Consider the following 27,810-nt stretch of genomic DNA (forward strand, 5'->3'; position numbering starts at 1 on the left):
CACGCACTCTCCTGCCTCTCCCCTTTCATCTCTCTCAACTCCCCTCCACACACTCTCCCACCTCCCATCTCACTCTACTCCCCTCCACGCACTTTCCTGCCTCTCCCCTTTCATCTCTCTCAACTCCCCTCCACACACTCTCATGTCTCTCATCTCACTCCACTCCCCTCCACGCACTCTCCTGCCTCTCCCCTCTCATCTCACTTCACTCCCCTCCACGCATTCTCCTACCTTTCCCCTCTCATCTTGAATTTGCGTGTCATCCTTGCGCAGGGACCATGCTAATATTCTCTGTATCGTTCCAATTTTAGTATATGTACTGCCAGAGCAAGTACTCTACTCCCCTCCACGCACTCTCCCACCTCTCCCCTCTCATGTCACTCAACTTCCCTCCACACACTCGGCGCGTCAGCAACCGATGCTTTCTGTCAAATCTTCTAATAAACCTTCGCTGCGTGGGAAGTCGCTCATGCCCCACTCTGCTGCCCCCACAGTCCTGAACTCCCTTACCCCAGCGATCCGTGCTGTCGACGCCCTGACCACATACAAGTCCCTCTTCTCTGCCCATGATTGCCTCTCTCTTTCTCTATCAATAACGATGTCCACTGCGTCTGGGTAGCACCTTGAGACGTGGTCACCCGCGGACTGCTACGTAAATCCACATTGCATCGCACGTCGCATTGACGATGCTGACGACAGTGATGGTGATGATGATGATGATGTGAACATGGAAGCCCATCGCAGGAGGCCCTGGGCCGCCGCCCTGTGGGATGGCGTTTTCTTTGTGACCTCCCTGGTGAGGAGGCGACCTTTGTGTGCGGGGGGGGGGGGGGGTCCATCCAGGGTGAAGGGGCACTAATAATCTGCCGGCACTCATCTGTCACGCAGCCACTGGGGTTGGTTGGGGGGGGGGGGGGGCAAGCCGACAACGACCTTCGCGTGGGGAACGCAGACAACAGACAAAGATCACCCGTGTAGCCTCTTAACAGGCTGTCGAGGCAAGTGCTGTTAGCGATTAGCGCCAATGAAGCTCGGCAAAGGCAGACGAGGGGGGAGGTGGCCGACTCCACTCTTCGGCCTCCTCGGTGACGATGTTTTACACATCGCACCACGTGCCGATTTCAGGATGAGTTGACCTAGAGGAGGCTCGGGTCCGGTTCTAATATCCGTAATCGATGTTGGCCGTGAGCGGGAATTTAACTCGGGTCAGCGGATTTGTAGCGCAGTGTGCTAATCACTGCAACACCGCTCCCCCCACACACAGACATGCACACTCACGCGACACGTGTTTGCCTTTTGCCTAACATAACAATAATCTAACAACAAAGTTTAAATTTTTAAAAAAATGTTAATACGTTGCCTTGTGCACGTCAACCCATGAAAGCATGCCATCACCTCGCGTGCAGGCGCAATAATGCGAGATGGACTGTTGTATCATTGCGAGTCCGTGAGAGATTCAGTTTCATTTTCATGTATTAGGTATAACCCCGTGAGCCATGCGGCTCTTGACTCGGGTACAACCGCAACAAAACAAAAACATGAACAAGAAACATCTTAAAGTGACTACACGCAACAGCAACAAAATCCTGGATGACGACAGAGTGGGGAAGCTATCACCCAGCAGTGGATAGACCACGGCAGTGGATGATTGTAATGATTAAAACATGCTTCGGCATTGTTCAAATAATGATTCGAGTGTCTAAATAAACCGCACCGCGTTTAAGTGGTGGGGTTAGCGGCCACCTAATTCCATTGTGAAATGCATGAGAGTTTGTCTCCTTATGGGAAGGGGGTGAAAGGATGTGCAATGCATGGGGGGGGGGGGGGGGTCATATTTTGTAATCCTTCGCTCGCGAGCTAGAGGCATTCAGTCGGTTAGCTGCGGAATTGTTTTCGCGGAGGCCATTGACTTGGTTGAACTTTAGGAAATTAGTTTAGCGGCAAGGAAGGCTGGGAGGGAATTGCTTTATGTCCGTCCGCTTTAAAACCGCCTTAACGGCCGAACTTCTTCCTAAATTGAGTTTAAGCCGAAGAAGCTGTCGGACAGAGAAGTGCATTTCATGATGTGATTTAGGACCATCTAATCACGTTAGCGAGTACGGCTCTGGCCTCGAGATGCCCGCTTCGTTACGGCGGAATGTCCCAGTGACATTAGTTTAGGAGCCGCCCAGCTGTGGACCCATTCTTCTATCCAGGCGCGCGCTGCTCGGCCTGAATGGCCAGCGGTAGCCGGAGGGAACTCAGCGATGAGACGTAAGGTTTGGTTGTTCGGGGGCTACTGTTATGCCAACAGGGCAGTGAGGACGGGAGAATCTCCTGGTCACCCGCGAGACCTGGCAAGCTTTGAATCATCTGCGTTGATGCAGATGGCATGTGTAAAATACAACTGCATGCAGATGAGTTGTAAACAATTGATATATTTTTTTCTAACGTGAATGCTGTGAGTATAAGCATGTGGCCCACCAAGCATGAAAGCTTGGCTTACTCGCAGACGACTGCGAGTTGGAAGTCCCGGGCAAGGTCCAAACAACGCCCACTCCCCTCGCCCCCCCCGTTCCCCGATATTACCATCATCATCTAACTCATCGTTATCATGGTCGTAATGATGATGCTTCAATTTGTTTGAGTTATTAGTGGGTGGGAACCCGAGAACATCCACCACACTTAAGAGAGACTGGCGTGGTGAAGTATAGTCAAGTAAACCCCCCATGACTGACTCGGCATGGGCAAGCCAGTATTCAGAAATAGTTTAACAAAGGGCTCTACATTCATTGTGTAGTCTGCTTCGCATACTTGTCTTTCCGCATGAAAAAACAAGTTTTATTTTACACATCCTATCAGCCACACGGCCTTTTGGGAGTTCATAATTTCAGCAGCATTGGCACAACACAAGTACACTTTGGACTGACTTCGACAATCACCGTCTCGTCAGCGGAGTCAGGCTTGCTTGAACGGACCGTGCTGACAATCTGCCAAAATGTGTGTGGGCGAGGACCCCCCTCTCCCTTGGGTACGGGATCCGAGTTCTCTCTCTTAGGGACGGGTTCCGAGTCCGATGCAAACCCCAAAGCGGCAACAACACCAAAACAAGTTCCCCCTTTGCATTTGGAGCTGTCCGTGGTACGCGTGGTGAACTTCTTTCACGTCGTACGTAGCCAATCATGCTAGACGGAGTGTGCGTCGTGGGGGGCGGGGGGGGGTGGTAACAAACTAGACATCAATTTCGATTTAAAGCTTTCGTGACTGCAGGGATTCATCTTCTTGGTTCTTTCGGTAAAGTCGCGTAGAAGGGAAGTAATAAAATAATAAAAATAAAACATAATAAAATAATTCTCACGACGTTTCGGCCACAACGCAAGCAGCCGTCTTCAGGTGAAAACCAGGTCTGTCGGGGCGACAGCGTCTGTCCCAGCCGAAACGTCGTGAGAATTATTTTATTATTTTATTTGTATTATTTTATTACTTCCCTTCTACGTGATTTTACCGAAAGAACCAAGAATATGAAACTAGACATAATAAGCAGTTGTAAAGATGTGAGCTTGTTCCCTACATCGGGAACCAAGGCGCCTCCCCCCCCCCGTGACTGCCCAAGAGGCCGTAGCGACGCCTCTCCGATTTACACCTCGGAAGTGTTTTTGGAACTCGCCTGCACGCAGTTACACACTGGCGGCTATGCCCCCCACCGCCCCCCCCCCCCCCCCCCCCCCCCCGGCTACTCCGGAAGAGTTCCACGCCTTACGCACAGCTCCGATGTTAAAGATGATTGCACATTTGGGCTCTCGATTACAAGAGACGCCGCAAATATTTCGAGTTACACGCTCCCCCCCCCACCTCCTTCCTCCTGTTCCCGGGAAAAATCCGGCCGCTTCAAATGTTTTTGGCCATTCCGTGGAGTTTCGCATCTCCCGCATTTGCGTTTTGCAGCGGGAAGTTGCCGAGACGGCGTGCGTCCGCCTAACGCCGCGCATCGCGCCGTTCGTCACTCGGTTTCGTTTGTCGCCCGCGGTGTTGTTTGCAAAGCGTTGCCTGTGTTGAGGTGCGCACCTGCGGCCGTCTGGAACGCTCTTCCTTCTGGTGTTAGAAAGCTACTGGAGCAATGCAATTTAAGTGCACTTTTAAATAATCTAGATTGACAACTTATCTATTTAGAACTGCTTTTTGTGTTTAGATTGTTGTCCTTTCACCCCCCCCCCTGCCCCGCGTCAATTCTGTTGTGCGCTGCTAAATACATTTGTGTTCATGTGTACGTGTGTGTGCTCGTTAACAGCACTTTCCCCACCTGCTAAGGTTATACGGGGGGTCTTTGCCTTTGTGTGTGTATGCAATTGCTTACAACCAGGCTAATTGACTACCAGAGGCTCCACACTCTAATGTTGGAATTTGTGCTTTCGAGTTTAAACTCGGAGAAGGATGCCATGACCTTTAAAAGCTCTGCTCCAAATGAGAAAAGATCGGATACTCATTCGGAGCACTCATGGTCCTGTGACTCCATGTTGGATTATAATAATGACAACAACACCCTCAATTTGCCCAGCAAAGCCACAGCGCGTCTCAAGACTCTTTATCAATGGGGGGTCCTGCATTGGAATATTATGCCAATCCAATTCACGAGCCTCTGGCTTTGTGCGAGAGAAAACTTGAGTACGTGGAAACTCCCCCCTCACCCCCTCCCCCCCCACTCCCGGTTGACACCCAGCACTGTCATATTCTGGCCACCTCACAGCGCCACGCCAACAACAACGGGGTGGTCACTCATCCAAGTACTTAACCAGGTTCCCACAAATCCTACACTTAGCTTCAGAGATCTGACGAGACCGAGGAAGACGGCGCCCGGGGTGTTCGGGTCACAGCTCTCAACCCCTGCACGTGTCGCGGGGCCGAGGTGTTCTGCCGCACGCGCACTCGCCCAGAGAGTGACCGGCAGAGAGACCGGGAGAGACTTGGGAGAGAGACTGGGAGAGAGACTGGGAGAGAGACCGGGAGAGAGACTGGGAGAGAGACCGGGAGAGAGACTGGGAGAGAGACCGGGAGAGAGTCTGGGAGAGACCGGGAGAGAGTCTGGGAGAGAGTCTGGGAGAGAGACTTGGGAGAGAGACCGGGAGAGAGTCTGGGAGAGAGACTGGGAGAGAGACTGGGAGAGAGACCGGGAGAGAGACTGGGAGAGAGACCGGGAGAGAGTCTGGGAGAGACCGGGAGAGAGTCTGGGAGAGAGTCTGGGAGAGAGACTTGGGAGAGAGACCGGGAGAGAGTCTGGGAGAGAGACTGGGAGAGAGACCGGGAGAGAGACTTGGGAGAGACTGGGAGAGACTAGGAGAGAGACTTGGGAGAGAGACCGGGAGAGAGACTTGGAAGAGACTGGGAGAGACTGGGAGAGACTGGGTGACCAGGAGAGAGACTGGGAGAGACTGAGAGAGACTGGGAGAGAGACCGGGAGAGAGTCTGGGAGAGAGTCTGGGAGAGAGACTTGGGAGAGAGACTTGGGAGAGAGACTTGGGAGAGAGACTTGGGAGAGAGACTGGGGGAGAGTCTGGGAGAGAGACTGGGAGAGAGACTTGGGAGAGAGACTTGGGAGAGAGACTTGGGAGAGAGACTTGGGAGGGAGACTGGGAGAGAGACCGGGAGAGAGACTGGTAGAGAGACTTGGGAGAGAGATCGGGAGAGAGACTGGGAGAGAGACTGGTAGAGAGACTCGGGAGAGAGACTTGAGAGAGAGACTTGGGAGAGAGACTTGGAGAGAGACTTGGGAGAGAGACTGGGAGAGAGACTTGGGAGAGAGACTTGGGAGAGAGACTTGGGAGAGAGACTTGGGAGAGAGACTTGGGAGAGAGACTGGGAGAGAGACTTGGGAGAGATACTTGGGAGAGAGACTTGGGAGAGAGACTTGGGAGAGAGACTTGGGAGAGAGACTTGGGAGAGAGACTTGGGAGAGAGACTTGGAGAGAGACTTGGGAGAGAGACTGGGAGAGAGACTTGGAGAGAGACTTGGGAGAGAGACTGGGAGAGAGACTTGGGAGAGAGACTTGGGAGAGAGACTTGGGAGAGAGACTTGGGAGGGAGACTGGGAGAGAGACTGGGAGAGAGACTTGGGAGAGAGACTGGAAGAGAGACTTGGGAGAGAGATCGGGAGAGAGACTGGGAGATAGACTGGAAGAGAGACTTGGGAGAGAGTTCGGGAGAGAGACTGGGAGAGAGACTTGGGAGAGAGACTTGGGAGAGAGTCTGGGAGAGACACTTGGGAGAGAGACTGGGAGAGAGACTGGGAGAGAGACTTGGGAGAGACACTTGGGAGAGAGACTGGGAGAGAGACTTGGGTGAGAGACTGGGAGAGAGACCGGGAGAGAGCGGTCCTTGAGCTGCGTCGCACCGCGGTCAACGAAACGCCTCGGGCCGCCCCCTGTCCACCGTACGTGCGGTGGCTTTTCCCCTTGTTGCCGTCGGAGTATTATCGCGGCAAGTGGGTTTTTTTTCTTCAAATTTAGAAACGTTAATTAGAATATTCGTTATTTATGGCGTGGAGCGGCGTTAAACCGTGGCACGAGCAGGTAATCGTGACGGTAATGCGCTCCGTTATGATTTAGTGGTGAAAAAACGTGAGGTCTTTACGCGTTTCCACGTGTTAAACAAAAACATTTCCACGGAAATCAATAATCTGTTCAATGATATGGTGATGTTTATAACCGCGCCATTATTTTTAAATTGAACGCGCAGACGAGGGGGGTGGTGGTGGTGCGGGGGGAGGGGGGTGTAAAAGATGGGCGATTAATCATAGTTCGGCGGAAAATAGCCGAGGTATTGCGACGACGGATCGGCCGCGGCGCTTGTGTCGCTGCCGCCGTCGTCGTTGTCGTCACGGGAGAGCGAGCGGCGTTTGGCGGGCACGGAGTGCCGCTCGCGAGCTTTCCCCGCGAAGCGCTCCCGGTCTGAAGCGAGCTGAGAGCTATTCCACGAGAATTGGATCGTTTTCGTGCGAGACACACGGAGAGAGAAATTCGAAAAGAAAAAAACCCGGAGCTTACGCTCGACCGTGTCGGAGAGAATGTGGACCCTGTGGCTCCGGTGGCAGAGGGAGCGGCTCGCCACCGAAAGGTTACGCGCTTGAGTTCAGCTCCTCTTGTAGGGTTCACTCGGCCCATCGCTCTTCCGGGTGGTGGGGGGGGAGGGTCTATACAATTTAGCCCCACCTTGCAGTGGTTCGTCCTATAGAGCCACTCGCACCCGCCAAAGGAATGTGGAATTTCCGCCACTAGGCTCAGGGCTGTGAACGGAAAATGAGCACCGCTCTTGTCATGTTGTGTCGTGGGATATGTTGCAGAATGTATCCTTTCTGCTCTTTATAATTTACCGTGCACTTTGCTTACATCGGGGGAATGGTGGCGCAGTGGTGAGGGCACTACATTATAAACCCGATGATCTGTGGCGTACCCTTCCCCACCCCACCTCCTTCAACCTACACTTTCACTCACCCACACTGATCACTGCGGTGAAGTATGGTCAAACAATCTCCATGACCGACGCAGCTTAGGGAGGAGTTCTTCATCCAAAGGGGTCAAACAGCATGATCGTCAAGGAGCATCATCACGCGAATTCTGGTCATCCTCGCAGTCGCTTTTGGCTGGCCATCAACTGCGGCCGTCTGGAACGCTCTTCCTTCCGACATTCGGAAGCCACTGGAGTTATGCACTTGTAAATCGATATTGACAAACTAATTTCTTCGGAACATATTTTGTGTTTAGCTCGTTGTCCTCCCTCCCGCACCTCCGACTAGCGCGGTCGGCTACGTACAGCGCTATTAGAAGTGCAGCATGCGTACGCGCCTCAACATGCGCACGCACAATTTGACGCGTACGTCGAAAAAAAAAAGTTCCGCCAACGAAATCGACTTTCCTTAATGGGCGACTCGCGAGCGCAATTCGCGGGCGCAAGCCCCGGGCCCGGAGGCGGCCGCCGTTCGCTTCCCCCCCCCCCCCGCACCATCGCTGGGGAGGAGAGAGCCTCTTGAAAGCCCCGGCTTCCTCAACCTTTTGTCGACTTGAGGACTCCCTCGCAGGTGCTATCAAAATGTCGCGGACCTTTGACACCGCCACAAAATGAAAAATTTAACATTTCAAGGTGGGGGGAGGGGTGGGTCCTGCTTCATTCATGTGGCCCCCAAGCCCCCGCTTAACTCCCCCCCCCCCCGCGGCCCCCCGCCGCCCCCTCCCCAGGAAGGAATCCCCCACGCCCCCTCTTTGCCTCGGTGGTCCTGCAGGCTAAGCCGCCCGCTTGTCACACGAAGGCAAATTTGGCAGTGTCATTTCTCGACGAGCGGTAGCGAGTTGCTGTATTTCTCCTCGGGAAAGTCCGTCCCTTTGATGCCCGAGGCCCGACATCGCAAACTGAAGCTAGGGGTAATTACCGCACAGAGTTTGGCTGAAGAAAGGGAGATGAGGAGAGAGGGAGGGAGCGAGGGGATGGGGTGGGAGTGGAGCCACGGGGGGGGGGGGGGGGGGGGTTGGGGGCGTGGGGAGGAGGGGGTGCTGCAGAATGATCGCTTTGGGGTGAGGGATGCTTTTTGTGTGTCCGTGCATCTTATAACCGACAAAGTATAGATCCGATGCTTCAGCCAAATTGGCATGCTTGTGCGCGGCCCCACCCTGGCTGGCTGGCTGGGCCGGGCCGGGCTCGTATCCAGGCCGACGCCGTGCAGGCCTCTTCGGACGGCGTTCCCTGCCGCTGTGCGTCCGCTCACCGCCTCGACGGCCGAGGCTCTGGGATGCGGCGCTCGCACGGACACGCTTCGGGTAGTTGTCTCACTCGGCTCGCCGTGGTGGGTCCGTGCGCTAACCGCGGCCTCGGCTGTGAGCAATAACAATGCCTTGGATAAAATCAAAACAAAGCCGACTAAATTTCGATTTAAAGCTTTCGTGACTGCAGGGATTCATCTTCTTGGTTCTTTCGGTAAAGTCATGTAGAATGGAAATAATAAAAAAAATAAAAATAAAACATAATAAAATAATTCTCACGACGTTTCGGACACAACGCAAGCAGCCGTCCTCAGGTAGACTCTGTCTTCTCGACAGACCTGTTCTCCACCTGAGGACGGCTGCTTGCGTTGTGGCCGAAACGTCGTGAGAATTATTTTATTATGTTTTCTTTTTATTATTTTATTATTTCCATTCTACGTGACTTTACCGAAAGAACCAAGAAGACAAAGCCGACTACTCACACGGCATATTTAAGCTGACTACTCACACGGTCAACAGCATCGCGCGTATTCTGTGTGTTTTTTAGTAATAATAATAATGATTATTAGTATTTGAAGTCATCGCCGTCAAGTCCGGCAACTTTATTTTAAAGCTAGGCTGAGATCCGACTGAGACTCAAAAGGTGTCTCTGTCAAGGGAGACCCGGACCACAGAGAAAACTGCATGGGGTACATAAATCACGCTCATCGTTGTTGATCTCACATCAAGTGGCGCTTGATCCACGTCTCTGAAACAAGCGTGCGCGTGTATTGATACACGTGAAAGCATCGACAGCGAAATGATAATGTCATTTGCATCGATGGGGATAGGTGACCGCCGCTGGTAGCAGCAGAGCAAGTTGCCTTTTTTGTTGTTGTTAACAACCGAACATTTTTAAACCATTTGCGTGAGATCCTCCGCGAGGTGGTGAGTCAGCAACACATTCGTCAACATGAGGAACTGGACGGCTGCATTGATTCCCAATCCATTCATCCCCCGGTGCTCGCCTCCCACGCCACGGGCCCGGGCACGGCGAGGGCATTTCCTCCTCGGCAAAAATTGCAGGCGGATGAATTTTTTTTTTTTTTTAAACCGAGGCCCTCAATATTTCCGGCTCCAGCCCAGTGGTTTTAGAATTGGAAATGGTAAGTGGTGGTAAAATTGAATCCAGCTGCCCGTACGCCAAGAGCGGTCTAAGTTCCACCCCCCACTCCTCACCCACCGCCCCCCTCTCTGTCTCTTTCTCCCAGACTATTTCCGTGAGAATCGCCTTTCTGCCTTTTCGTTTTTCCCCCCTCCGCATAGGACGGCCGTTGTCGATTGTATTTTATTTTTTTAGTCTCTGTCGCTCGGCGAAATTGTGTAGGCCCGTTGAACTTCGTGAGCACGCGGTTATCGTGCGGGCCGGCTAGGGGCCTGCGAGGCGAGCCACCTGGGCTAAATCAGTGGCCCCCTGCCAACGAGTTCGGCTTAGCCCTAGCGGGCGAGTGTGACCTCCGTCGGGTGGTGCGATGATCGGTCGATGATTTAACTATTTAACATTGACTATTTTTTTTACCAGGTAAGGCCCGCTAGATATTACTCTTTGGTTCTTTCGGTAAAGTCACGTATATGAAAAATAATAATGAAAATAATAATAAAATGAAAAAAACTAAATCATCTCATTATTTTTATTATTATTTTTGTTTTTCATCTACGTGACTTTACCGAAAGAACCAAAGACTATGGATCCTTGCAGCCACGAAAACTTCAAATCTAGAACCACTAGATATTTTCAGATGCGACCTGCTATCACAAATGATAGCTGAAGGAAGTGACTGATCATGATGTGGAACTTTATTTCAGCAAAATACTCTACGCGTATGATTATAAATGTGGAGGGAAAAAGCGGAGGACTCGGAGAAAAATCCACGTGACCACGGGGAAAGAGAGACACGCAAACTCCAAATATACATGCATCAGGGTCCGGATCGTACCCACAACCTCCTGTATACTAGGCGAGGTAGTTAACATCTCGCCACCACGATGATTGGTCACGATACGGCTCTCTGCTTGACTCAGCTGTGGTGACAGTAAGATGGCCCGACTGGCTGCCAGGAGTTTTGGTGTTCGTCGTAAGGGAAAGAGAGGGGAGCATGCATGAACTTGAACGTTCAACAAAATTGACTCAAATCAATGTACGTCTATTAGGATATTTAAAAAACAACGACGTTTGATGCAGACTGACTTGGTCAGCATTGTTCATTTTTTTGTATAACAGAGCAACGTTGATTTGTGGGCGTGTGTGTGTGATTATCTCAGGCGAAAGAGTCGTGTAGCTCGTCACGATTGCTGCTCAGCGTCAGAGCAACAGAAGATCTCCCCGCTCTGGCTCTGAGGGCGTCTGTGCGCCGACAGACTATGCACACATTACTCCAGTTTCTTCCCAGATGGCAAAACAACTCCTAAATGGCAGTGACCAACATCCCAATGTAGCAGGGCCCTCCCGAAAAACAGCCTTGAGGACTGGAACTGAAACCCGTCAGTTTTTTTTTCTTCTTCCAAAAAGTATTTTTGTCATCTTTTTTGTTCACCTATTTCATCCTGACCGCGCCGTCGGCGTTTGCGTCTCAGCGAGACAAAGAATCCTCTCGGATCTCTCACACAGCAGCGCGAGCCTTCATATTGGAGAACAGCCCACAGAAGTGGACTTCACAGAGCTACCTCTGAGATCCCTTCAAGTGGCCTGTCAGGTTTTTGACCCCCCCCCCCCACCAGGCCCCCGTCTAAGGCCGGGTGCCTACATTTATTCTACTTGAGTGCTCGCGAAGCGAACATTAACGGTAAACAAAAAGTAATTGAGCAAAACATTTCGCGTTGATTTCGTATATATATATTTTAGCCGGAGCACGTGCTCCCTTAATCCATGCCCCGTTATTCAGGAGGCTTTCGGGCAATTTCTGAGTGCGTGGGACAAAGCGCTAGGGGCTGCAGAAACCTGCGTAGGCAACAAGGTTTCACGATACAACAAAAAAACCTCCGCCGCTCAGCAGGACTTTCATGCAAGCGTGGCGGTGCTCTGGGCTATTGCACCTCGTTGAATGTGCCCCCCCCCTCGCTTAAAATACAGCCGGCGGGAGCCGCTCAATAAAAACATAAAAAGTTGAAAGCGTTACGTTATTAGCGAGAGCTTGGGCTACTTGGACAACTGGCCTCGAGACACGTCCACCCTTTAGATTTAATGAGTGTTTTTTTTTACGTGTGGATACTCGTCTTAAAGTATTGAAATCAATGTCGGAAAATACGGCTTAGCGGGGAGCATTGTTTTATTTCAAAACGAATTATTTACATGCAAGATGCATGGCATTCTGGCACGTAAGCGTTACATTGGCATATTGAATATCATTCGAGTCTATCGATGTAGTGTCGGCGCCATATGAGACGCACCACCAATGTGGATTTATTTTCTCCTTAGTATTTAAAAGCACACATGTTTTGACCAGCTGTTAAATATTAATCGCAAAAGTATAGTCCAGCATATACATCGATTCGACGATTAATATAAATTCTAAAGCTCATGATACGTACATGGAATCGTCTGTGTGTGAGACTTTTTTTTTTAAAGAACGTAATCATGGATTCACATGACCTCTCAAGCTACTATTGGCCACTAGATTAACGATAACGTCAAAAAAGACACTTCTCGGATCAAACGATGACCCTGAAACGTGACGATTCATCGACTCGTCGGGTGATTGGGGGAGAGCTGTCAATCGCTGTACCTCTAGGAGATGGGGTATCAATACAGCAGGTGAGATGGGGTATCAATACAGCAGGTGAGATGGGGTATCGATACAGCAGGTGAGATGGGGTATCAATACAGCAGGTGAGATGGGGTATCAATACAGCAGGTGAGATGGGGTATCGATACAGCAGGTGAGATGGGGTATCGATACAGCAGGTGAGATGGGGTATCAATACAGCAGGCGAGATGGGGTATCAATACAGCAGGCGAGATGGGGTATCAATACAGCAGGTGAGATGGGGTATCAATACAGCAGGTGAGATGGGGTATCGATACAGTAGGTGAGATGGGGTATCGATACTGCAGGTGAGATGGGGTATCGATACAGCAGGTGAGATGGGGTATCGATACAGCAGGTGAGATGGGGTATCGATACAGCAGGTGAGATGGGGTATCGATACAGCAGGTGAGATGGGGTATCAATACAGCAGGTGAGATGGGGTATCGATACAGCAGGTGAGATGGGGTATCGATACAGCAGGTGAGATGGGGCATCGATACAGCAGGTAAGATGGGGTATCGATACAGCAGGTGAGATGGGGTATCGATACTGCAGGTGAGATGGGGTATCGATACAGCAGGTGAGATGGGGTATCGATACAGCAGGTGAGATGGGGTATCGATACAGCAGGTGAGATGGGGCATCGATACTGCAGGTGAGATGGGGTATCGATACAGCAGGTAAGATGGGGTATCGATACACCAGGTGAGATGGGGCATCGATACTGCAGGTGAGATGGGGTATCGATACAGCAGGTGAGATGGGGTATCAATACAGCAGGTGAGATGGGATATCGATACTGCAGGTGAGATGGGGTATCAATACAGCAGGTGAGATGGGGTATCGATACAGCAGGTGAGATGGGGTATCGATACAGCAGGTGAGATGGGGCATCGATACTGCAGGTGAGATGGGGTATCGATACAGCAGGTAAGATGGGGTATCGATACAGCAGGTGAGATGGGGCATCGATACTGCAGGTGAGATGGGGTATCGATACAGCAGGTGAGATGGGGTATCAATACAGCAGGTGAGATGGGATATCGATACTGCAGGTGAGATGGGGTATCGATACAGCAGGTGAGATGGGGTATCGATACTGCAGGTGAGATGGGGTATCGATACAGCAGGTGAGATGGGGTATCAATACAGCAGGTGAGATGGGATATCGATACTGCAGGTGAGATGGGGTATCAATACAGCAGGTGAGATTGGGTATCAATACTGCAGGTGAGATGGGATATCGATACAGCAGGTGAGATGGGGGAAGGAATTTGCAACCGCAGTAACTGTGGGCCACTGTGAAGAGTCTCGGGTTTCGATTTAAAGGGAAGGAAGCAACGTGCTATCCACTCATCGGTGGGAGGAAGCTCCAGACGATGGGAACATCAGAGGAGAAGGAGCAACCCCCTCCCCACTGCACTGCTGAGCCAGGGTCACGTGGTTGCGCGTCGAGAGGAGACGACGCTCGCCGGAGCGGCGAGCGTGATGATGGAGAGAGGCGCGGGGGGGGGTGTGGAGACGAGTACTCGCGGGATGCACATAGCCGTGATAATTACGGTATCTGCGTATCAATAGATAATTACGGTATCTGCGTATCAATAGATAATCACGGTATATGCGTATCAATAGATAATCACGGTATATGCGTATCAATAGATAATTACGGTATATGCGCATCAATAGATAATTACGGTATATGCGTATCAATAGATAATTACGGTATATGCGCATCAATAGATAATTACGGTATATGCGTATCAATAGATAATTACGGTATATGCGTATCAATAGATAATTACGGTATATGCGTATCAATAGATAATTACGGTATATGCGTATCAATAGATAATTACGGTATATGCGTATCAATAGATAATTACGGTATATGCGTATCAATAGATAATTACGGTATATGCGTATCTATAGATAATTACGGTATCTGCGTATCAATAGATAATTACGGTATATGCGTATCAATAGATAATTACGGTATATGCGTATCTATAGATAATTACGGTATATGCATATCAATAGATAATTACGGTATATGCGTATCATAAGATAATTACGGTATATGCGTATCTATAAATAATTACGGTATCTGCGTATCAATAGATAATTACGGTATATGCGTATCTATAGATAATTACGGTATCTGCGTATCAATAGATAATTACGGTATATGCGTATCAATAGATAATTACGGTATATGCGTATCTATAGATAATTACGGTATATGCGTATCAATAGATAATTACGGTATATGCGTATCAATAGATAATTACGGTATATGCGTATCTATAAATAATTACGGTATCTGCGTATCAATAGATAATTACGGTATATGCGTATCTATAGATAATTACGGTATCTGCGTATCAGTAGATAATTACGGTATCCGCGTATCAATAGATACGTAGGTTGCGCCTAAGTGGCCGTCTCGCCTCACTGCTATCTGCTGCCGGTGGCGGCTGCGCGTGCGAGCGGATGGAGGAGGGAGCGAGCGGGCGAGCGAGCGAAACGCTCCGTTGCCCTCCTCTGCCGCCGGGGGATATTTTGCGCCGCCCTCTCCGTGCCGCGGGTCTCCGACTCAAGGCTGCCTGGCAGCGCCACAATGAGGGCCCTGTCGACCCTGAAAGCCCAGCCAAAACCCCGCCGAGACACCCTTTATTTACGCTTTATATATTGCTTTTTTAATATCGCAATTCCCTGCCCTCTAATTGAAATGTAAATCAATTTGCAATTAAAGAATTCCTTTTTAAAGTTTCCACGCGCATTTTTGCGGGACGTGTGCCGAGACGCAGACGTTTGCTGTCCAAGAGCTTCTTGGACTGCCGATGAAAGCTGTTGGCTGCCGGGCCTCGCCCAGAGCCCCCTTCGTCACTTTTGGGCATGGGGTCTTCAAGTCCGAAATAGAGCAAACAAAACTAGAAACTAAAACGAGTTTTTATTTTACCACGCAATGCCCGCTGAGCTATACAGCTCTATTTTCAGAAGTGACCTGGCCACACATGATAGCTTAACGCAGTGGCTTATGATCACGTAGGAATTTATAGCGGCCAAATACTCTAAAAACGTGATGTTGATTTTAAATGTGGAGGGGAAAACCGGAGGACCCGGAGAAAAACGGGGGAGGACGTGCAAACTCCAAGCGTCAGCTCGGGATCGAACCCACGACCTCCTGTATGCCAGGCGAGGTAGTAAACATCTCAAGAAGATAAAACAAATTTGAATTCGGTAAAAAAAACAACACCCGCTATATTTCAAAGAGCCGCAATGCACGCGAATACGAAACGGCGGTCTCTTGATCAACAACGTCACGAAGCGAGTCTTTCGAGAGCCAGCATGCCTCTGCGGAGCCGGAGGTTGCCGACTCCTGCTCTGGGGGGGGGGGGGGGGCGATGTTGACCTGGGGCCTGCGCAGCACCTGCCGAAGGCCTTCTCCCGCTGTGTGCCACGCTCGCCAGACTCTTTGAAGCGGCGTTTAATAACATCGCGCTCGATTCTCACGGCACGCGCACGGGATCGTGCATCCAGCGATCAACTCGCTTGGGATTGTTCTACGCTCTGCTGATTGTACGCCAGTGCGAGCGAGCGAGGGGCGGTTGTTGCACTGCGACCTGAACCCGGCGAGCTGAGTTTGATTCCTGGCCAGGGCTAACATCGGTGACGAGTGACCATCCCAACCGCCGCATTTCTTTTTCACAACCGACACAGAACGGCACGGTGAAGCATGAGGACAAGGAGGCCTTCATTCAGCAATTGACAAAGCGCTGTAATAAATGATTATAATTGTCATAAACGTGATGAATAGAAATAAATGAATTGTTACGTGCCTATGCAGTTGCTCTGTTAGAATGGGGAGGATTGTCCGTTGTTTGTTTGATTTGGTCGTACTCTTAGGTTTTTTCGGTAAAGTCACGTAGGTAAAAAATTAAATTAAAATTAATAGAAATAATAAAAGAAATAAAATAATAAATCACGACGTTTCGGAGGCAACACAAGTCTCCGTCATCAGGTGGGACCGTCACAGCTAAATTTACTGCATCAAGTGACGGTCCCACCTGATGACGGAGACTTGTGTTGTCTCCGAAACGTCGTGATTTATTATTTTATTTCTATTATTTTTTCTATTAATTTTAATTTAATTTTTTACCGACGTGACTTTACAAAAAAAACCTAAGAATATGAATCATTGCAGTCACGAAAGCTTCAAATCTAGAATTGATTTGGTCGGGTTCATGGTTGATTAGTCAGACCAAGAGGGTTGATGGGTGGATGGGTTGATAATCGTCCAGTTCGTGACATTGCCGGATTGGATCGATTCTGTGATTCTGTTGGGCTGGCCGGCTGGGCTAGCCAGTTGGGCGAGTTGGTTGGGCTAGTGCGCTAGTCAGTCAGTTTGGCTGATTGTCTTGGTAGGTCAGTTTGGTTCGGTCGGATCGTTAGAGTCGGTCTACCAATTGGGCTCACCGGGCATTGGGTCGTGCAGAGCAGCGCACATCGTTAGGACGGTCAGTGAGTTAACTGCTCCGTGTTCCCACGATGCAACTGGCTTCACATAGGCCCAGCTGTGCCTGGCACAGGCCCAGCTGTGCCTGGCTACCCGCACGGCGGCATTCGCATTCGCCGTGGGGGCACCAAACATTTTTGGTCTTCGCCACCAGCGAGACCATCGCCGATTCCACGCTCCCGCCCCCCCGCCCCCTGCTCCCTCCCCTCCGCCGTCTCCTGTGAACTTCCCCGTTGAGCGATGCTCTGTCTCCCATTGCTCATTCCCTCCACGGGCAACTGCGAGAGGAGCCGTCCGCGCCCGAGCGGATCGGACGCGTCGCGTGCACAAACCGAAACAGCTCGTCTCAGAATCGCGCAACTCGCAGGTCGCGCGCGGCTGCCTTGCGCGCGCACGCGAACGAGGAGTCGTTTGTCTTGGCACAGGGTGGTTCGCCGCTCGCTGCAGATTTCCGAATTTGAAGCTGGCCACATTTCACGCCGTGATGCCGCGAGAGGGCGCGAGTGTGAATATAAAATGGGTTGGTTAAAAGAAGGGGGGACCCGTGAATATTTGGAGGATAACAAAACAAAAAAGGATGAAACAAAATTGGGAGCGCTTTTGCGCGGTATTGTCCGTGAAGCGCAACCGAAACAAGACGTGAGAGAGAGAGGCCGGAGCCTGATGGAACGATTGGTTTACGCGACACGGTTTGAGATTTTGACATTTCATTAACGGTGCCTCGTGGTGGCAGCAGAAGGGCAGAAAGATGCAAGCACTCTTGTCCTTCTCCTCCGTCCCCTCCTTCCTTCTCCATCTCCTCCTCCTCCTTTTTCTCCTCCATTTCCTTCCCCATCTCCTCCTCCTCCCATCTGATTCACAAGAGACGCGTGCTTTCAGCGAACACCCAAAATCATTTACCGCCTCCTCTCATAAATAAATATAAATCCACCCGCCACCCCCCACCCACCACCACCACCACCCCGCACCCCACTGCCTCCTGGACAATTGTGAAAAAGAGCATTATAGCTCATCGGATTCCTCCAGTATAAATAAATATTCTGATTTTGCTTTGGCCTCTGTCCACCCAGCAGTGTGATTGGGTGCGTCACCGTGAGCCAATCGGCAGTTCGCGTGTGGTGGGGTCAAACCTGGGTCCACCCACCGCTACCGAGGAATAGTAGGCCAAGTACGAGGGTTTCCTCGTGCCCTACAGGTCTCAGGGGGGTTATTTTGCAATGCTTCACCATGATGGTCACTGCGCGTTGGTGAAGGCGGGGGCGAAGCATAGAAGTACGGTACGATATCAACCGAGCGCTGCGCTGCCCTCTGCCGAGCCACCGCGTAGCACCGCCCCACGGCTAACTACGACGACACGGCGCGTCGTGGTCACTGCCCTCCATCCGATCGCTATGCGGGCTCAAACCTGCTTCGCTTTCCGAGATCTGACGAGACCGGGCCGCGTTCCGGGCGGCTTGGCCACCGTCCTACTGCACGCGTTGCCAAGGTGTGCACGAAAGTAATCTTCACCCCTGGGGCGCGAAAACAAACAGCGCAGCAGACGTGCGAACAAATGGTGAAAACAGCGGCATGTGGAGGCAAAGGCGGTGCTCGTTTGGGGCGGGCGAGCTTCTGCGAGGCCAAGGGACAGCGTGGAGGAGAGAAATTGGGAGAGACAGAGGAGAGGTAGGATGAAGGAGAGAGGTGTGCGTGGTGGGGGGGGGGGGGGTGAGAGAGAGGGGCCGTCCCTTGAACATTGACCCGTCAGGTTCATCTGTCTTCGTGTGGCTGATCGATGCCAAGACGCGGCATTCCTCAATCCATCACGCCTTGTGCGCGGCTCCAAGTGCCACTGCGCGCTGCAAACTCTGCCTTTTCAATCGCCCGTGACAAGTAAAGAAAGACCGACGGCCGTGTGTTGTGTGTGCGGTGGTGGTGGTGGGGAAGGGGGGGGGTGTAGGGGGGGACAGGAGAGAGCGGGTGTGGTGGTGGGGGGGTGGTGACACGAAGAGGCGCAATCGATTGCAAATACACTTTGGCTCACATCAAATGGAAATTAAAGATATTGAGAGTCCGTGGCGACTGCTGTTCGGTTTTCATCAGACAGGAGTCATCGCTATCGCGGGTCCTCGGTCAAATTTGGTTCACGTCTTCGCCGAATCCAAGGTGAATGAATGGCGAACGTTGCGAGAGGCGGGGTGGGGGGGGAGCCTGTGAAGTTGCCCTGTGGAGTATGAGCAGGCAGCTCCGTGCTGTTGGCAGAATGAAAAGGTTGGCATGGCAGCCTGCCGTTTCTCAAAAGTCTGCCGCCACCCATTTCAATTTCCTCGCCGCTGATGTATACATTTTCTCACCGGTTGTGCGGAAACCTGAAACTGTGGTTTTTTTTCTTCTTGGTTCTTTCGGTAAAGTCACGTAGAAGGGAAATAATAAAATAATAAAAATAAAACATAATTCAATACAATTCTCACGACGTTACCGAAAGAACCAAGAAGATGAATCTCTGCAGTCACGAAAGCTTTAAATCGAAACTGTGGTTTTTGTTGTTGTTGTAACAACAATAATAATAATCATTAGCCACGGTTAATCCAGTGCTGAATGAAACGCCAAACCAACGCCGTGTCTACATCTCGTGATCCCGTGACGTGCTAATCCGTCTCGCACCTGCACATGAGATGATTTTACCGCTCCATCTCCTATGCCGACGGGACCTCTGGTACGCGTTCCATTACAACCGAAATTTAGGGAGATTATTTACCGGGGCTCTCCCCGTGGGCGTATGTTTACGTGCAAATGGTAAACGGCGGTTATTGTTGAAACATGTTTAATACGCACCCTGTAAGGTCAAGCGCCAGTCTCAGTGTGCAACGATATTTTGTACCGTGTGAAAAAAAATATAACAAGTTTGCTTTTTTGAAATAAAAAATACGCAAAATAAATTAATATTTGCGGCACAGGTACGATTGCGACGGCGAATGTCCCCGCATGTTAATCGGCGCGTGGAATATTCCCATTGCGACATTTCAATCCTGTAGCCATGCCCTTACAATCTGCATAATTGAATTTCCCCCCCCCCCCCCCCGCTCTTTCCCCGGTTCAGTTGAGCATCGACCATAAAATTCCATTCCGTAGGTATTTCTACGTTCACGCACGGGTGGCGTGACCGCACATTCATTAATTTATTCGCTCGCTCATTCGCTCATTCGCCCGCCCGCCCGTTCATTTGAGCCGTTGTAACATTTGAAATGAGAATGGGGCCGACTTGTGGGTGCGCGCGGGGGGTGGGGCGGGGGGGTTTTGGCGAGGCTTCATAAATTCAGCCCCGGTTCTGTCCGGGTCGACAGCCCGGAAAATATTCCCACACTCAGCACACCACGTCCAGTGTACCACTCACCACTTTGGCTCTGATACACGTGCCTCCTGCAGTCTGCCAGCGAGATGGAAACATCTCCACACCCGGTACGGCACACCCAGTATTCCCAGGTCAAGGGCCCCTGCACACCAGCCCGCCAGCAAATATTTGGGGCGAGAGGTGAGGCTCTGGTGGTACCACTGTGCCCCGGCCCAACGTGAGCTCGTCTCAGGGAGCTACCGTCAACGTTTCTACCGAACACAGATAATCGCACCTGGCTTCCCAGCGCAGTTGCACAGGCCTGCACACTCGATAGTCCCGTCGTTAATTTCAACTGGATCTGTCCGGGTCAGCGCTCTCTACACCCATGGGGGACCACCACTTCCAGTGGAGCTCTCTCCGCTATGGCCGTGACAACTAAAGTCGTCACGTGCCATCCAGTTTTGACACGTCCGGGTAAATTTTTTTTTATTGCGCACAGTTGGTGTGGAGAGAGAGAGAGCCACCGCGCTCGGGTTTACGTTGCCGTCCTCCTTGCAGTCGACGGGCGACCCCGGAAAATGTCTCCCGCGAGCAGCTGGGCCACCCAGATGCGGCGGCTGAGAGGGACGGTGGCTGCGTGTCACGTGGGGCCGTGGCGGTGACGCGCAAGACGAGGGAGCACGCCGGGGTCAGAGCCGATTCGGGGGGGGGGGGTGGGGGGACACGTCGATTGCGCCGCGGTCCTCGCCGTCTCTCCAAATGCGCTCCGAACCCGGGCCCGCCGAGTTCGATTCCCGCTCACGGGCCACCGACACCCGTGACGATTTTCTGAACCGGTCCCTGGCCTCACCTAGGTCGACTCAGCCTCACAACGAGTACCTGCCGCTAATGTGTAAATATCGCCGCTGGGGAAACAAAAGCGGCCGGGCGTGGTGTTGGCCACCACCCCCCCTTCCCCCTCGTGTGCCGTGCCGGCCTTCATGGGTGCTACTAGCTAACAGCACTTGCCCCAACAGTCTGTTAAGGCTACACGGGGAATCTTTGTCTTTGGGGTTCGGCACGTGGATTGTGCAGTACAGTACTTTTCCAGAGTGGGGGGGGGGGCATCAAAGTGTCCAGCTACACGTCCCTGGGTCTGGAAGCTTTGTCCCACCCCCCCACTGCTCTCCCCCAGACATGGCGAGTGCAGGTTTGCACGCACGCAGAAGAAGGAGCCATGTGACCCGTGCGTGCTGCGTTGCGCGAGAGAGACTTTAGCTCACGCGAGCACGCGCCGGGGGGGGGGGGGGGGGGGGGGGAGATAAATAAATAATACCGCGCTCTCTGCCAATTTCATATCCAGCGGGGGAACTTTCACCGATAAGACATTACCAGTGTGAGGGCCGCCACACGCTACTAGTTTTTGTTCCGATTTCTCTTTGCTCCATTGCTGTGCTTTGCTTTTATGTGATTTGTTTTTGCCATTGCGGGTGGCGCAGGTCAACTCTTGCTGGTCTCTTTGAGTTCCTGCTGGTGCCACCGAATAAACTGCAACTCATGTTCGTACTCTCTTGGGGCGAGGCTCAACATGTTGCCAAGGACAGGACAAAGTGGAAGGAGCTCATTTGCGGCCTTATGTCCCATAGCGGATGAAGAGGATTAACTGACTAACTAACTGCTTGATATTTTTGGTTGTTTCGGTAAAGTCACGTAGAACCAAGAATATGAATCCCTGCAGTCACGAAAGCTTTAAATCTAAATTTTACTGATTGATGTTCGTGATAAGACCGAGTTCCCAAGGGGTAGCGAGTTGATGGATTCAGCCTCACCAATGATGGACGAATACATGCACAACAAATGTCAAGTTGAAATAGTTTCTTCACTTGATTACCGAAAATGTGTGGGGTTTTGTTTATTGTTTGATCGCTGTGCAGCCATCGTGGGGCAGTGAGAAGCCGCACCATCTGGTGAGGGTAACGAGGCAATTAACGGGGACTTGAGAAATAGTTCTGAGTTGTCATCTGCCAGAAGCTGTTGTCTAATCTGTTGTTGTTGTTGTTGCTGCACTGTTTTGCACAAGTGTACTGAATGGAAGTGGTATTGGTTTCTTGACATGGGGCCAACATTATTGGGAGAAAGGGACAGATGATTAAACAAAGAAGAAGAAGGAATGCCAGAAAAGTAAACACGTTATTTGTCAAACTCCACACTCGAAAGAAATCCCACAACCCCCTGCAGCGAAATCTTCACTGAACCAACGCAATTAAAATGTCGGCTTCAAATAGCGACTGCAGGTGACCGCATCTCGAAGGCTCTGCCGCAGCAACAGGAATTCAGTGGCAGGCGGAGGGAGAAAGGAAAGTGTTTGGCCCTGTGCTTGAACCGGCCTCCAGGGGCAAGGAGGTCGACAGCTAGGATGACTGTGGTGGGGAGAAAGAGTTCAAGACTGTGGGGGGCACGGGTTATGACGGTACCAAGATGTTAACTACCTCGCCTGATATACAGGACGTCATGTGTTCGATCCCGACCCTGACGCCGGCTGTATATTTGGAGTTTGCGTGTCGCTCTCTCACTGTGGTCGCGTGGATTTTTCTCCAGGTCCTCCGGTATTTCCTTCCGCATTTAACATCAACGTGCGCTTATAGTATTTAGCTGCTTATAAATTTCCACATGATGATAAGCCACTTCGTTGAGCAATCATTTGTGAATCGCCAAAGATCTATATAGCTATAGAGCTCAGTGGGGCCTTACCTGATAAAATAAAAATAAAAACTCGTTTATAGTTTGTATAGTTTTTTTTTTATGAGCGGCACGGGTTTATGAGAAGGAGTTCCAGTTTCAGACCACGGGGCCGTTGGTGGCATCGTCATTGTCATCGTAGCTGAGGCTTTTGGCCTGAGTCCTCCTCGTGTGGCCAGACCACTCCCGTCACGCTGGCTCGCAGCACGAACGGCATCACGATCAGTGGCCAACCCGTGCGTGGAATTGGTGGGGGGGGGGGGGAAGGAGCGGATGCGGGGGGCTAGAGGGTGAGTGGAGGGCGGGGGGGTAGTGGAGCGTGCGGGTGACGGAAAGCAGGCGACTGTTCAACTGACACAGCCGGCGGACAGGCAGGACATTGGCAGACGTAGCGTGGACCTGAAGCACGTTTGCCTGATGTCAAAATCTAAATTGACGAGTGCATTGTTTAAAAAAAAAAGATAAATTATTCGGACTCCTTCCTATATTAGTCTACGAACACGTGCAGTGCTTTGTCAATCCGCCGCTGGGTGAGGTCTGCGCACCGCACGGCAGCGGGTAGCGCGGGCTCCCTGACCACACTTCACTGCACTGCACGGGTTACGTGACCATACTTCACCGGGCTGGTCGGTGCAGGCCGTTGAGAGCGGAGAGCAAAATCAAAGCCAACAGTTGAGGACGTTGCATGGACAGCAGTGGGAACTTGTCCCATCAAAAAAATAGCCAGCCAACAGCACACTCTCAAAAATGAGACGTCCCGTTCCAAGGTATGACCCGGTAAACATGCAGTGTTGGGCCAACGTTCGCATTGTGGTTGGAACTGTTAGGCCCAACGTTGGACGGACGTTGTCGCAACGTTCAATATGGACCGAAAGAACCAAAGAGTATGGATTCCTGCAGTCACGAAAACTTCAGGTCTAGATTGGGTACCTAGGCTTTCAAATTCAAACAGCAATAATTAAAATCAACACCCGAAATAAAACGTCGTCCTGTATTGCGCGCGTGGCAGCGAACGAGTTGCAACGGTCGCTCTCTGCGTTGCTCTGCGCTGCATCACAGCTCATGTGGTTGTTTGTCGCTGTGTCGGCTCTAGGTGTTCGACGGAGCCGTCATCATCCTGTCCTTCGCCCCCATGGTGGCCTCCACGGTGGCGAACGGTCCACACAGCCCCTGGGACGGCCTCAGCCTCATCATATCGCTGCGAGTGTGGAGGTTCAAGCAGATCATTGACGGTGAGAGACGCGCCACGCGGGGCCCACGTTCCGTGCACACGCGAGGCCACTCGTGTCCACTCACTGCTGGATGAAGGCCATCGCTGTGCCGTGAGGGGCTGGGGGGGTCCTTGAGGGGGGGGGGGGGGCTTGGGGGTTATTTAACCACCAAACTGGCCAATGTGGGTTAAAGTTTGCAGCACTTCCTTGGCAATACAATCAACACTGCCCAGCACCTCCAATCAGCATGGTTGGCTTCGTAAAGTGCGCAAGAAGTAAGGTGAAGTGTAGAGGGCACCACCAGGGCCAGTTTAGACGTCGCTCGCCACCGATGCTAGCCGAGGCCAGAAATGACCTCGGGTTACTGGGTTTATAGCGCAGTGTGCTATCCACTGTGTGACCGCGAACCCGAACTCGCGGACAATCGCTACATCATCAAATCCTTGTTTTATAACTGAACGTCGTGAGAAATAGATCTGCTCTCCACTGGATTTTGCTCGGAGGCTTACCGAATCTAATCCATGCTACTGGATTATGTTTCAGTCCACGATGAACTCAACGGCTTGGGAGTGGCAACTGCTCATCAGCAACGTTTACTTTTGTATTTCATCATCAGCTATTATTTATCCACTGCTGGATAAAGGCCTCCCCATATTATCGCCGTCCTAGACAATCCCTTGAGGAGATGATTTTATCACCTCTGTCTCCACAGTGATTAACCTTCTTTGGCTGCCATTCTGTCACTTGTCTTGTTCATCAGTCATCATTCCTTCTCGTGATGCGTACTGCCCAAGTGCACTTCACTTTATAGCCAGGGAAGTATTAATGGAAAGACTCGCCTCTACCCTAAGGAGGACATACGGACAATCACACATTGACTTCCCACAAAGCTGGCACCCGTTTAACCGACCCTGGCTGGTTAATGGTTTGAGTCGAAACCCCAACCGGGGATTCGAACCTGTCAATTTCCAATTGCGAGCCGTGTGCCGTAAACCTTAACTTCTGAATTCTAACGAGATCCACCACCACCACCACCATTGCCGGCCCGAGTGGTCATCAGCTGGTAACGTTGTTTGTACGCGACGTGCAGCACCGACGAGCTACATTACACAGACTATAAGAATATGTTTTCACCCTTTCTGGCAATCAAACAGTTGTGTTAAGATGTTAAAACACCAAACTGAAACCTTTCGCAAGGAATCATGTCTGCATCAACCACAACTACTTGTGATGAACATGCAAACAAAAAACATCCTCTGATATTATATGCATTGTCTTTGAAACTGATCAGTCCACACCAGAGACAGCTTTCTTTTATTGCCAGAAAGGGTAACACCTATTCTTATATTTTGATGCTGCAAAGGGAGGTCACATGTTACATGACACAGAGGTATTCTGACCGACCTCGTGCCGGCTAGAGCACGTGCTGCTGGCGGGAGAGCCGACCTGGGGCCGGGGGCTCGGCGATCTCCGTCTCCCTTGTTCCCTTTGACCCCTGGCTGGGTGGCGAGGCCGCGTGGAGGTCGCGAGGTGGCCACTCCCGGCACGATTCTCCACCGTCACGTGAAGCGGGTGCCCGCCGCGTTTTGTTCGAAGCGCGACGATCGCAACGGGTCGGCCGCCGCCCCGTTCTGCGAGTGCTCGAGCGATGCGTGGTGTGACGGATGGGGTTGGCGTGGCGTGCTGGCAGAGCGAGTGCACTCGGTTGGGAGGGGCTGCAGAAAGAAGGCCTGCTTGTGGACCAGAAAATGTGACACACAGCCCAGGGCCTCGGTGCCTTGCTCCTGTATAGTGGAACAAATTGAGTTGCTTGTTTGTAAGGCGTTTTCCCAATCTGTGTCTTCATGCATGTGTTCATCTGTGTGTTTGTGTGTGTGTGCGCATACACGTGATTTAAAAGTGCATTGCTCCAGTGGAGCGGTAGTGTAGAGGTTAGCGCTACGCTGCGCTACGAACCCGGCGACCCGAGTTCCACTCTCGCTCAGGACCAAAACCGGTGACGATTATCTGAACCGATCCTGGGCTTCCCCTGGGTCGACTCAGCCTCAAATGAGTACCTGGTGCAGTGTGTAAACATCACCACTGGGGAGACAAAGGCGTCCAGGCGTGGTGCTGGCCACCCACCCCCTTGTGTGCTGTTCATAGGTGCTCACTAACAGCACTTGACCCAACAGTTTGCGAAGGCTATACGGGTGTTGGGAACAGTGTCAGAGTGGTTGGTTCACTCTGCTTTGACACCAGGTGACCCAAGTCTGATGCCAGGTCACGGCTCACGTCAATGGTGGCGTGACATCCAAATTGGGCCCGGGCCTTCCCTACGTCGACTCAGTCCTGACAATAGGAACCTGCTGTCGGGGTCCATACACATTGGCACTGGGGAGAGATGAGGGCAGTCGTTCGTGGCGCTCGCCACACCATTCCCCGTGCACGATGTTGACCTTAATAGGTGCTCGCTAACAGCACCTGCTCAAACAGTCCATATGACAGAATAGGGTGAGTCTTTCTATTTGTATATATCTAAACAGGGTGCTTCATATAAATGTTAACACTTCCGAGAATTTTTGAAGCTATTAACATAAATTTGTTATCATGTTCATCTTCTTGGTTCTTTCGGTAAAGTCACGTAGAATGGAAATAATAAAATAATAAAAATAATAAAATAATTCTCACGACGTTTCGGCCACAACGCAAGCAGCCGTCCTCAGGTGAAGAACAGGTCTGTCAGAAAGACAGCGTCTGAATGTTACAGTGTATTATCCATTCTGTTTCAATTAAAAACGATAGTCCCATATAATTGTTAAAAAACATTTGTAAGCACCCTGTATTGACACGTGTGGCTTTTAATAGTTGCTTGATAGCATCACTAGGCCCGACAGATTATCGGCGGAACCTGGGATGTTTGTCTTGCAGCACTAAGCCCTTCGTTTGAATCTGAGAGCGGCCACCAACTGAGCACCGCACGCGTGCGGCGCATTGGTGCCGTGTTGGGGGCGGGGCGCGGTGGTCTGTATACATCGGAGCCGAGACAATTCGTCGATTGCTGTGGCTGTTGGTTTGAAGCGCACCGGGGAAGAATTCGTCGAGTTTTGCTGCTGTCGTCAGAATCACTCAGTTGGGATTACGCACGGCAATCATTGCCCCAGCCCCCAACTTTCCTGATTGATTGTGTGTCCTTCCCCCTGCACCTACATACGGTGTGAAAGAAGGTTTAAGGTACTGTGCGAACATGCGAAATCGAGTCAGTAAGGCTTTCCTGGACAATCAAGCATCGTCATAATATAAATAGGTTAAATGTGAAAATGGCATATACTACTTATGGCGGTATAGATTAATCGATTATCGTTGATACTTAAACTCACTGCGCGTGCGTAGAGTCGCAGAAACAGTATTTATTTTTCGATGATGCGTTTCCAACGGCTTCACGTTACCCCCGCTGCCACTAGAGGCGCTACTGTCGGTTTGACCTTCAATACGAAGAAATTGACCCCGGGGTCTTGAGTCCAATGGCAATGCTGCACTGCACCGCAGCACTTCGTCGACGGGC

The 27,810-nt window shown here is 51.3% G+C and overlaps 1 protein-coding gene and 1 non-coding gene across 5 annotated transcripts in view; one reads left to right on the forward strand and one right to left on the reverse strand.

The window, feature by feature from the left end:
* The window catches only part of TMEM266 (transmembrane protein 266), a 249,996-nt gene that overhangs the window by 113,771 nt on the left and 108,415 nt on the right, over positions 1-27,810 (forward strand). For all 4 annotated transcript variants that reach the window (XM_061558546.1, XM_061558549.1, XM_061558550.1 and 1 more), the window contains one exon: positions 24,149-24,287. In XM_061558546.1, the coding sequence (XP_061414530.1) occupies positions 24,149-24,287 (139 nt within the window). The remainder of the gene's footprint in view (positions 1-24,148; positions 24,288-27,810) is intronic.
* LOC133346830 (U6 spliceosomal RNA) lies at positions 229-335 on the reverse strand. Its single transcript, XR_009755620.1, has one exon. It is a non-coding gene; the product is annotated as a U6 spliceosomal RNA (small nuclear RNA).

Source organism: Lethenteron reissneri, chromosome 24 (assembly GCF_015708825.2).
Source record: "Lethenteron reissneri isolate LAM-NWPU_2019-01 chromosome 24, ASM1570882v1, whole genome shotgun sequence".
Taxonomy (NCBI): Eukaryota; Metazoa; Chordata; class Hyperoartia; order Petromyzontiformes; family Petromyzontidae; genus Lethenteron; species Lethenteron reissneri.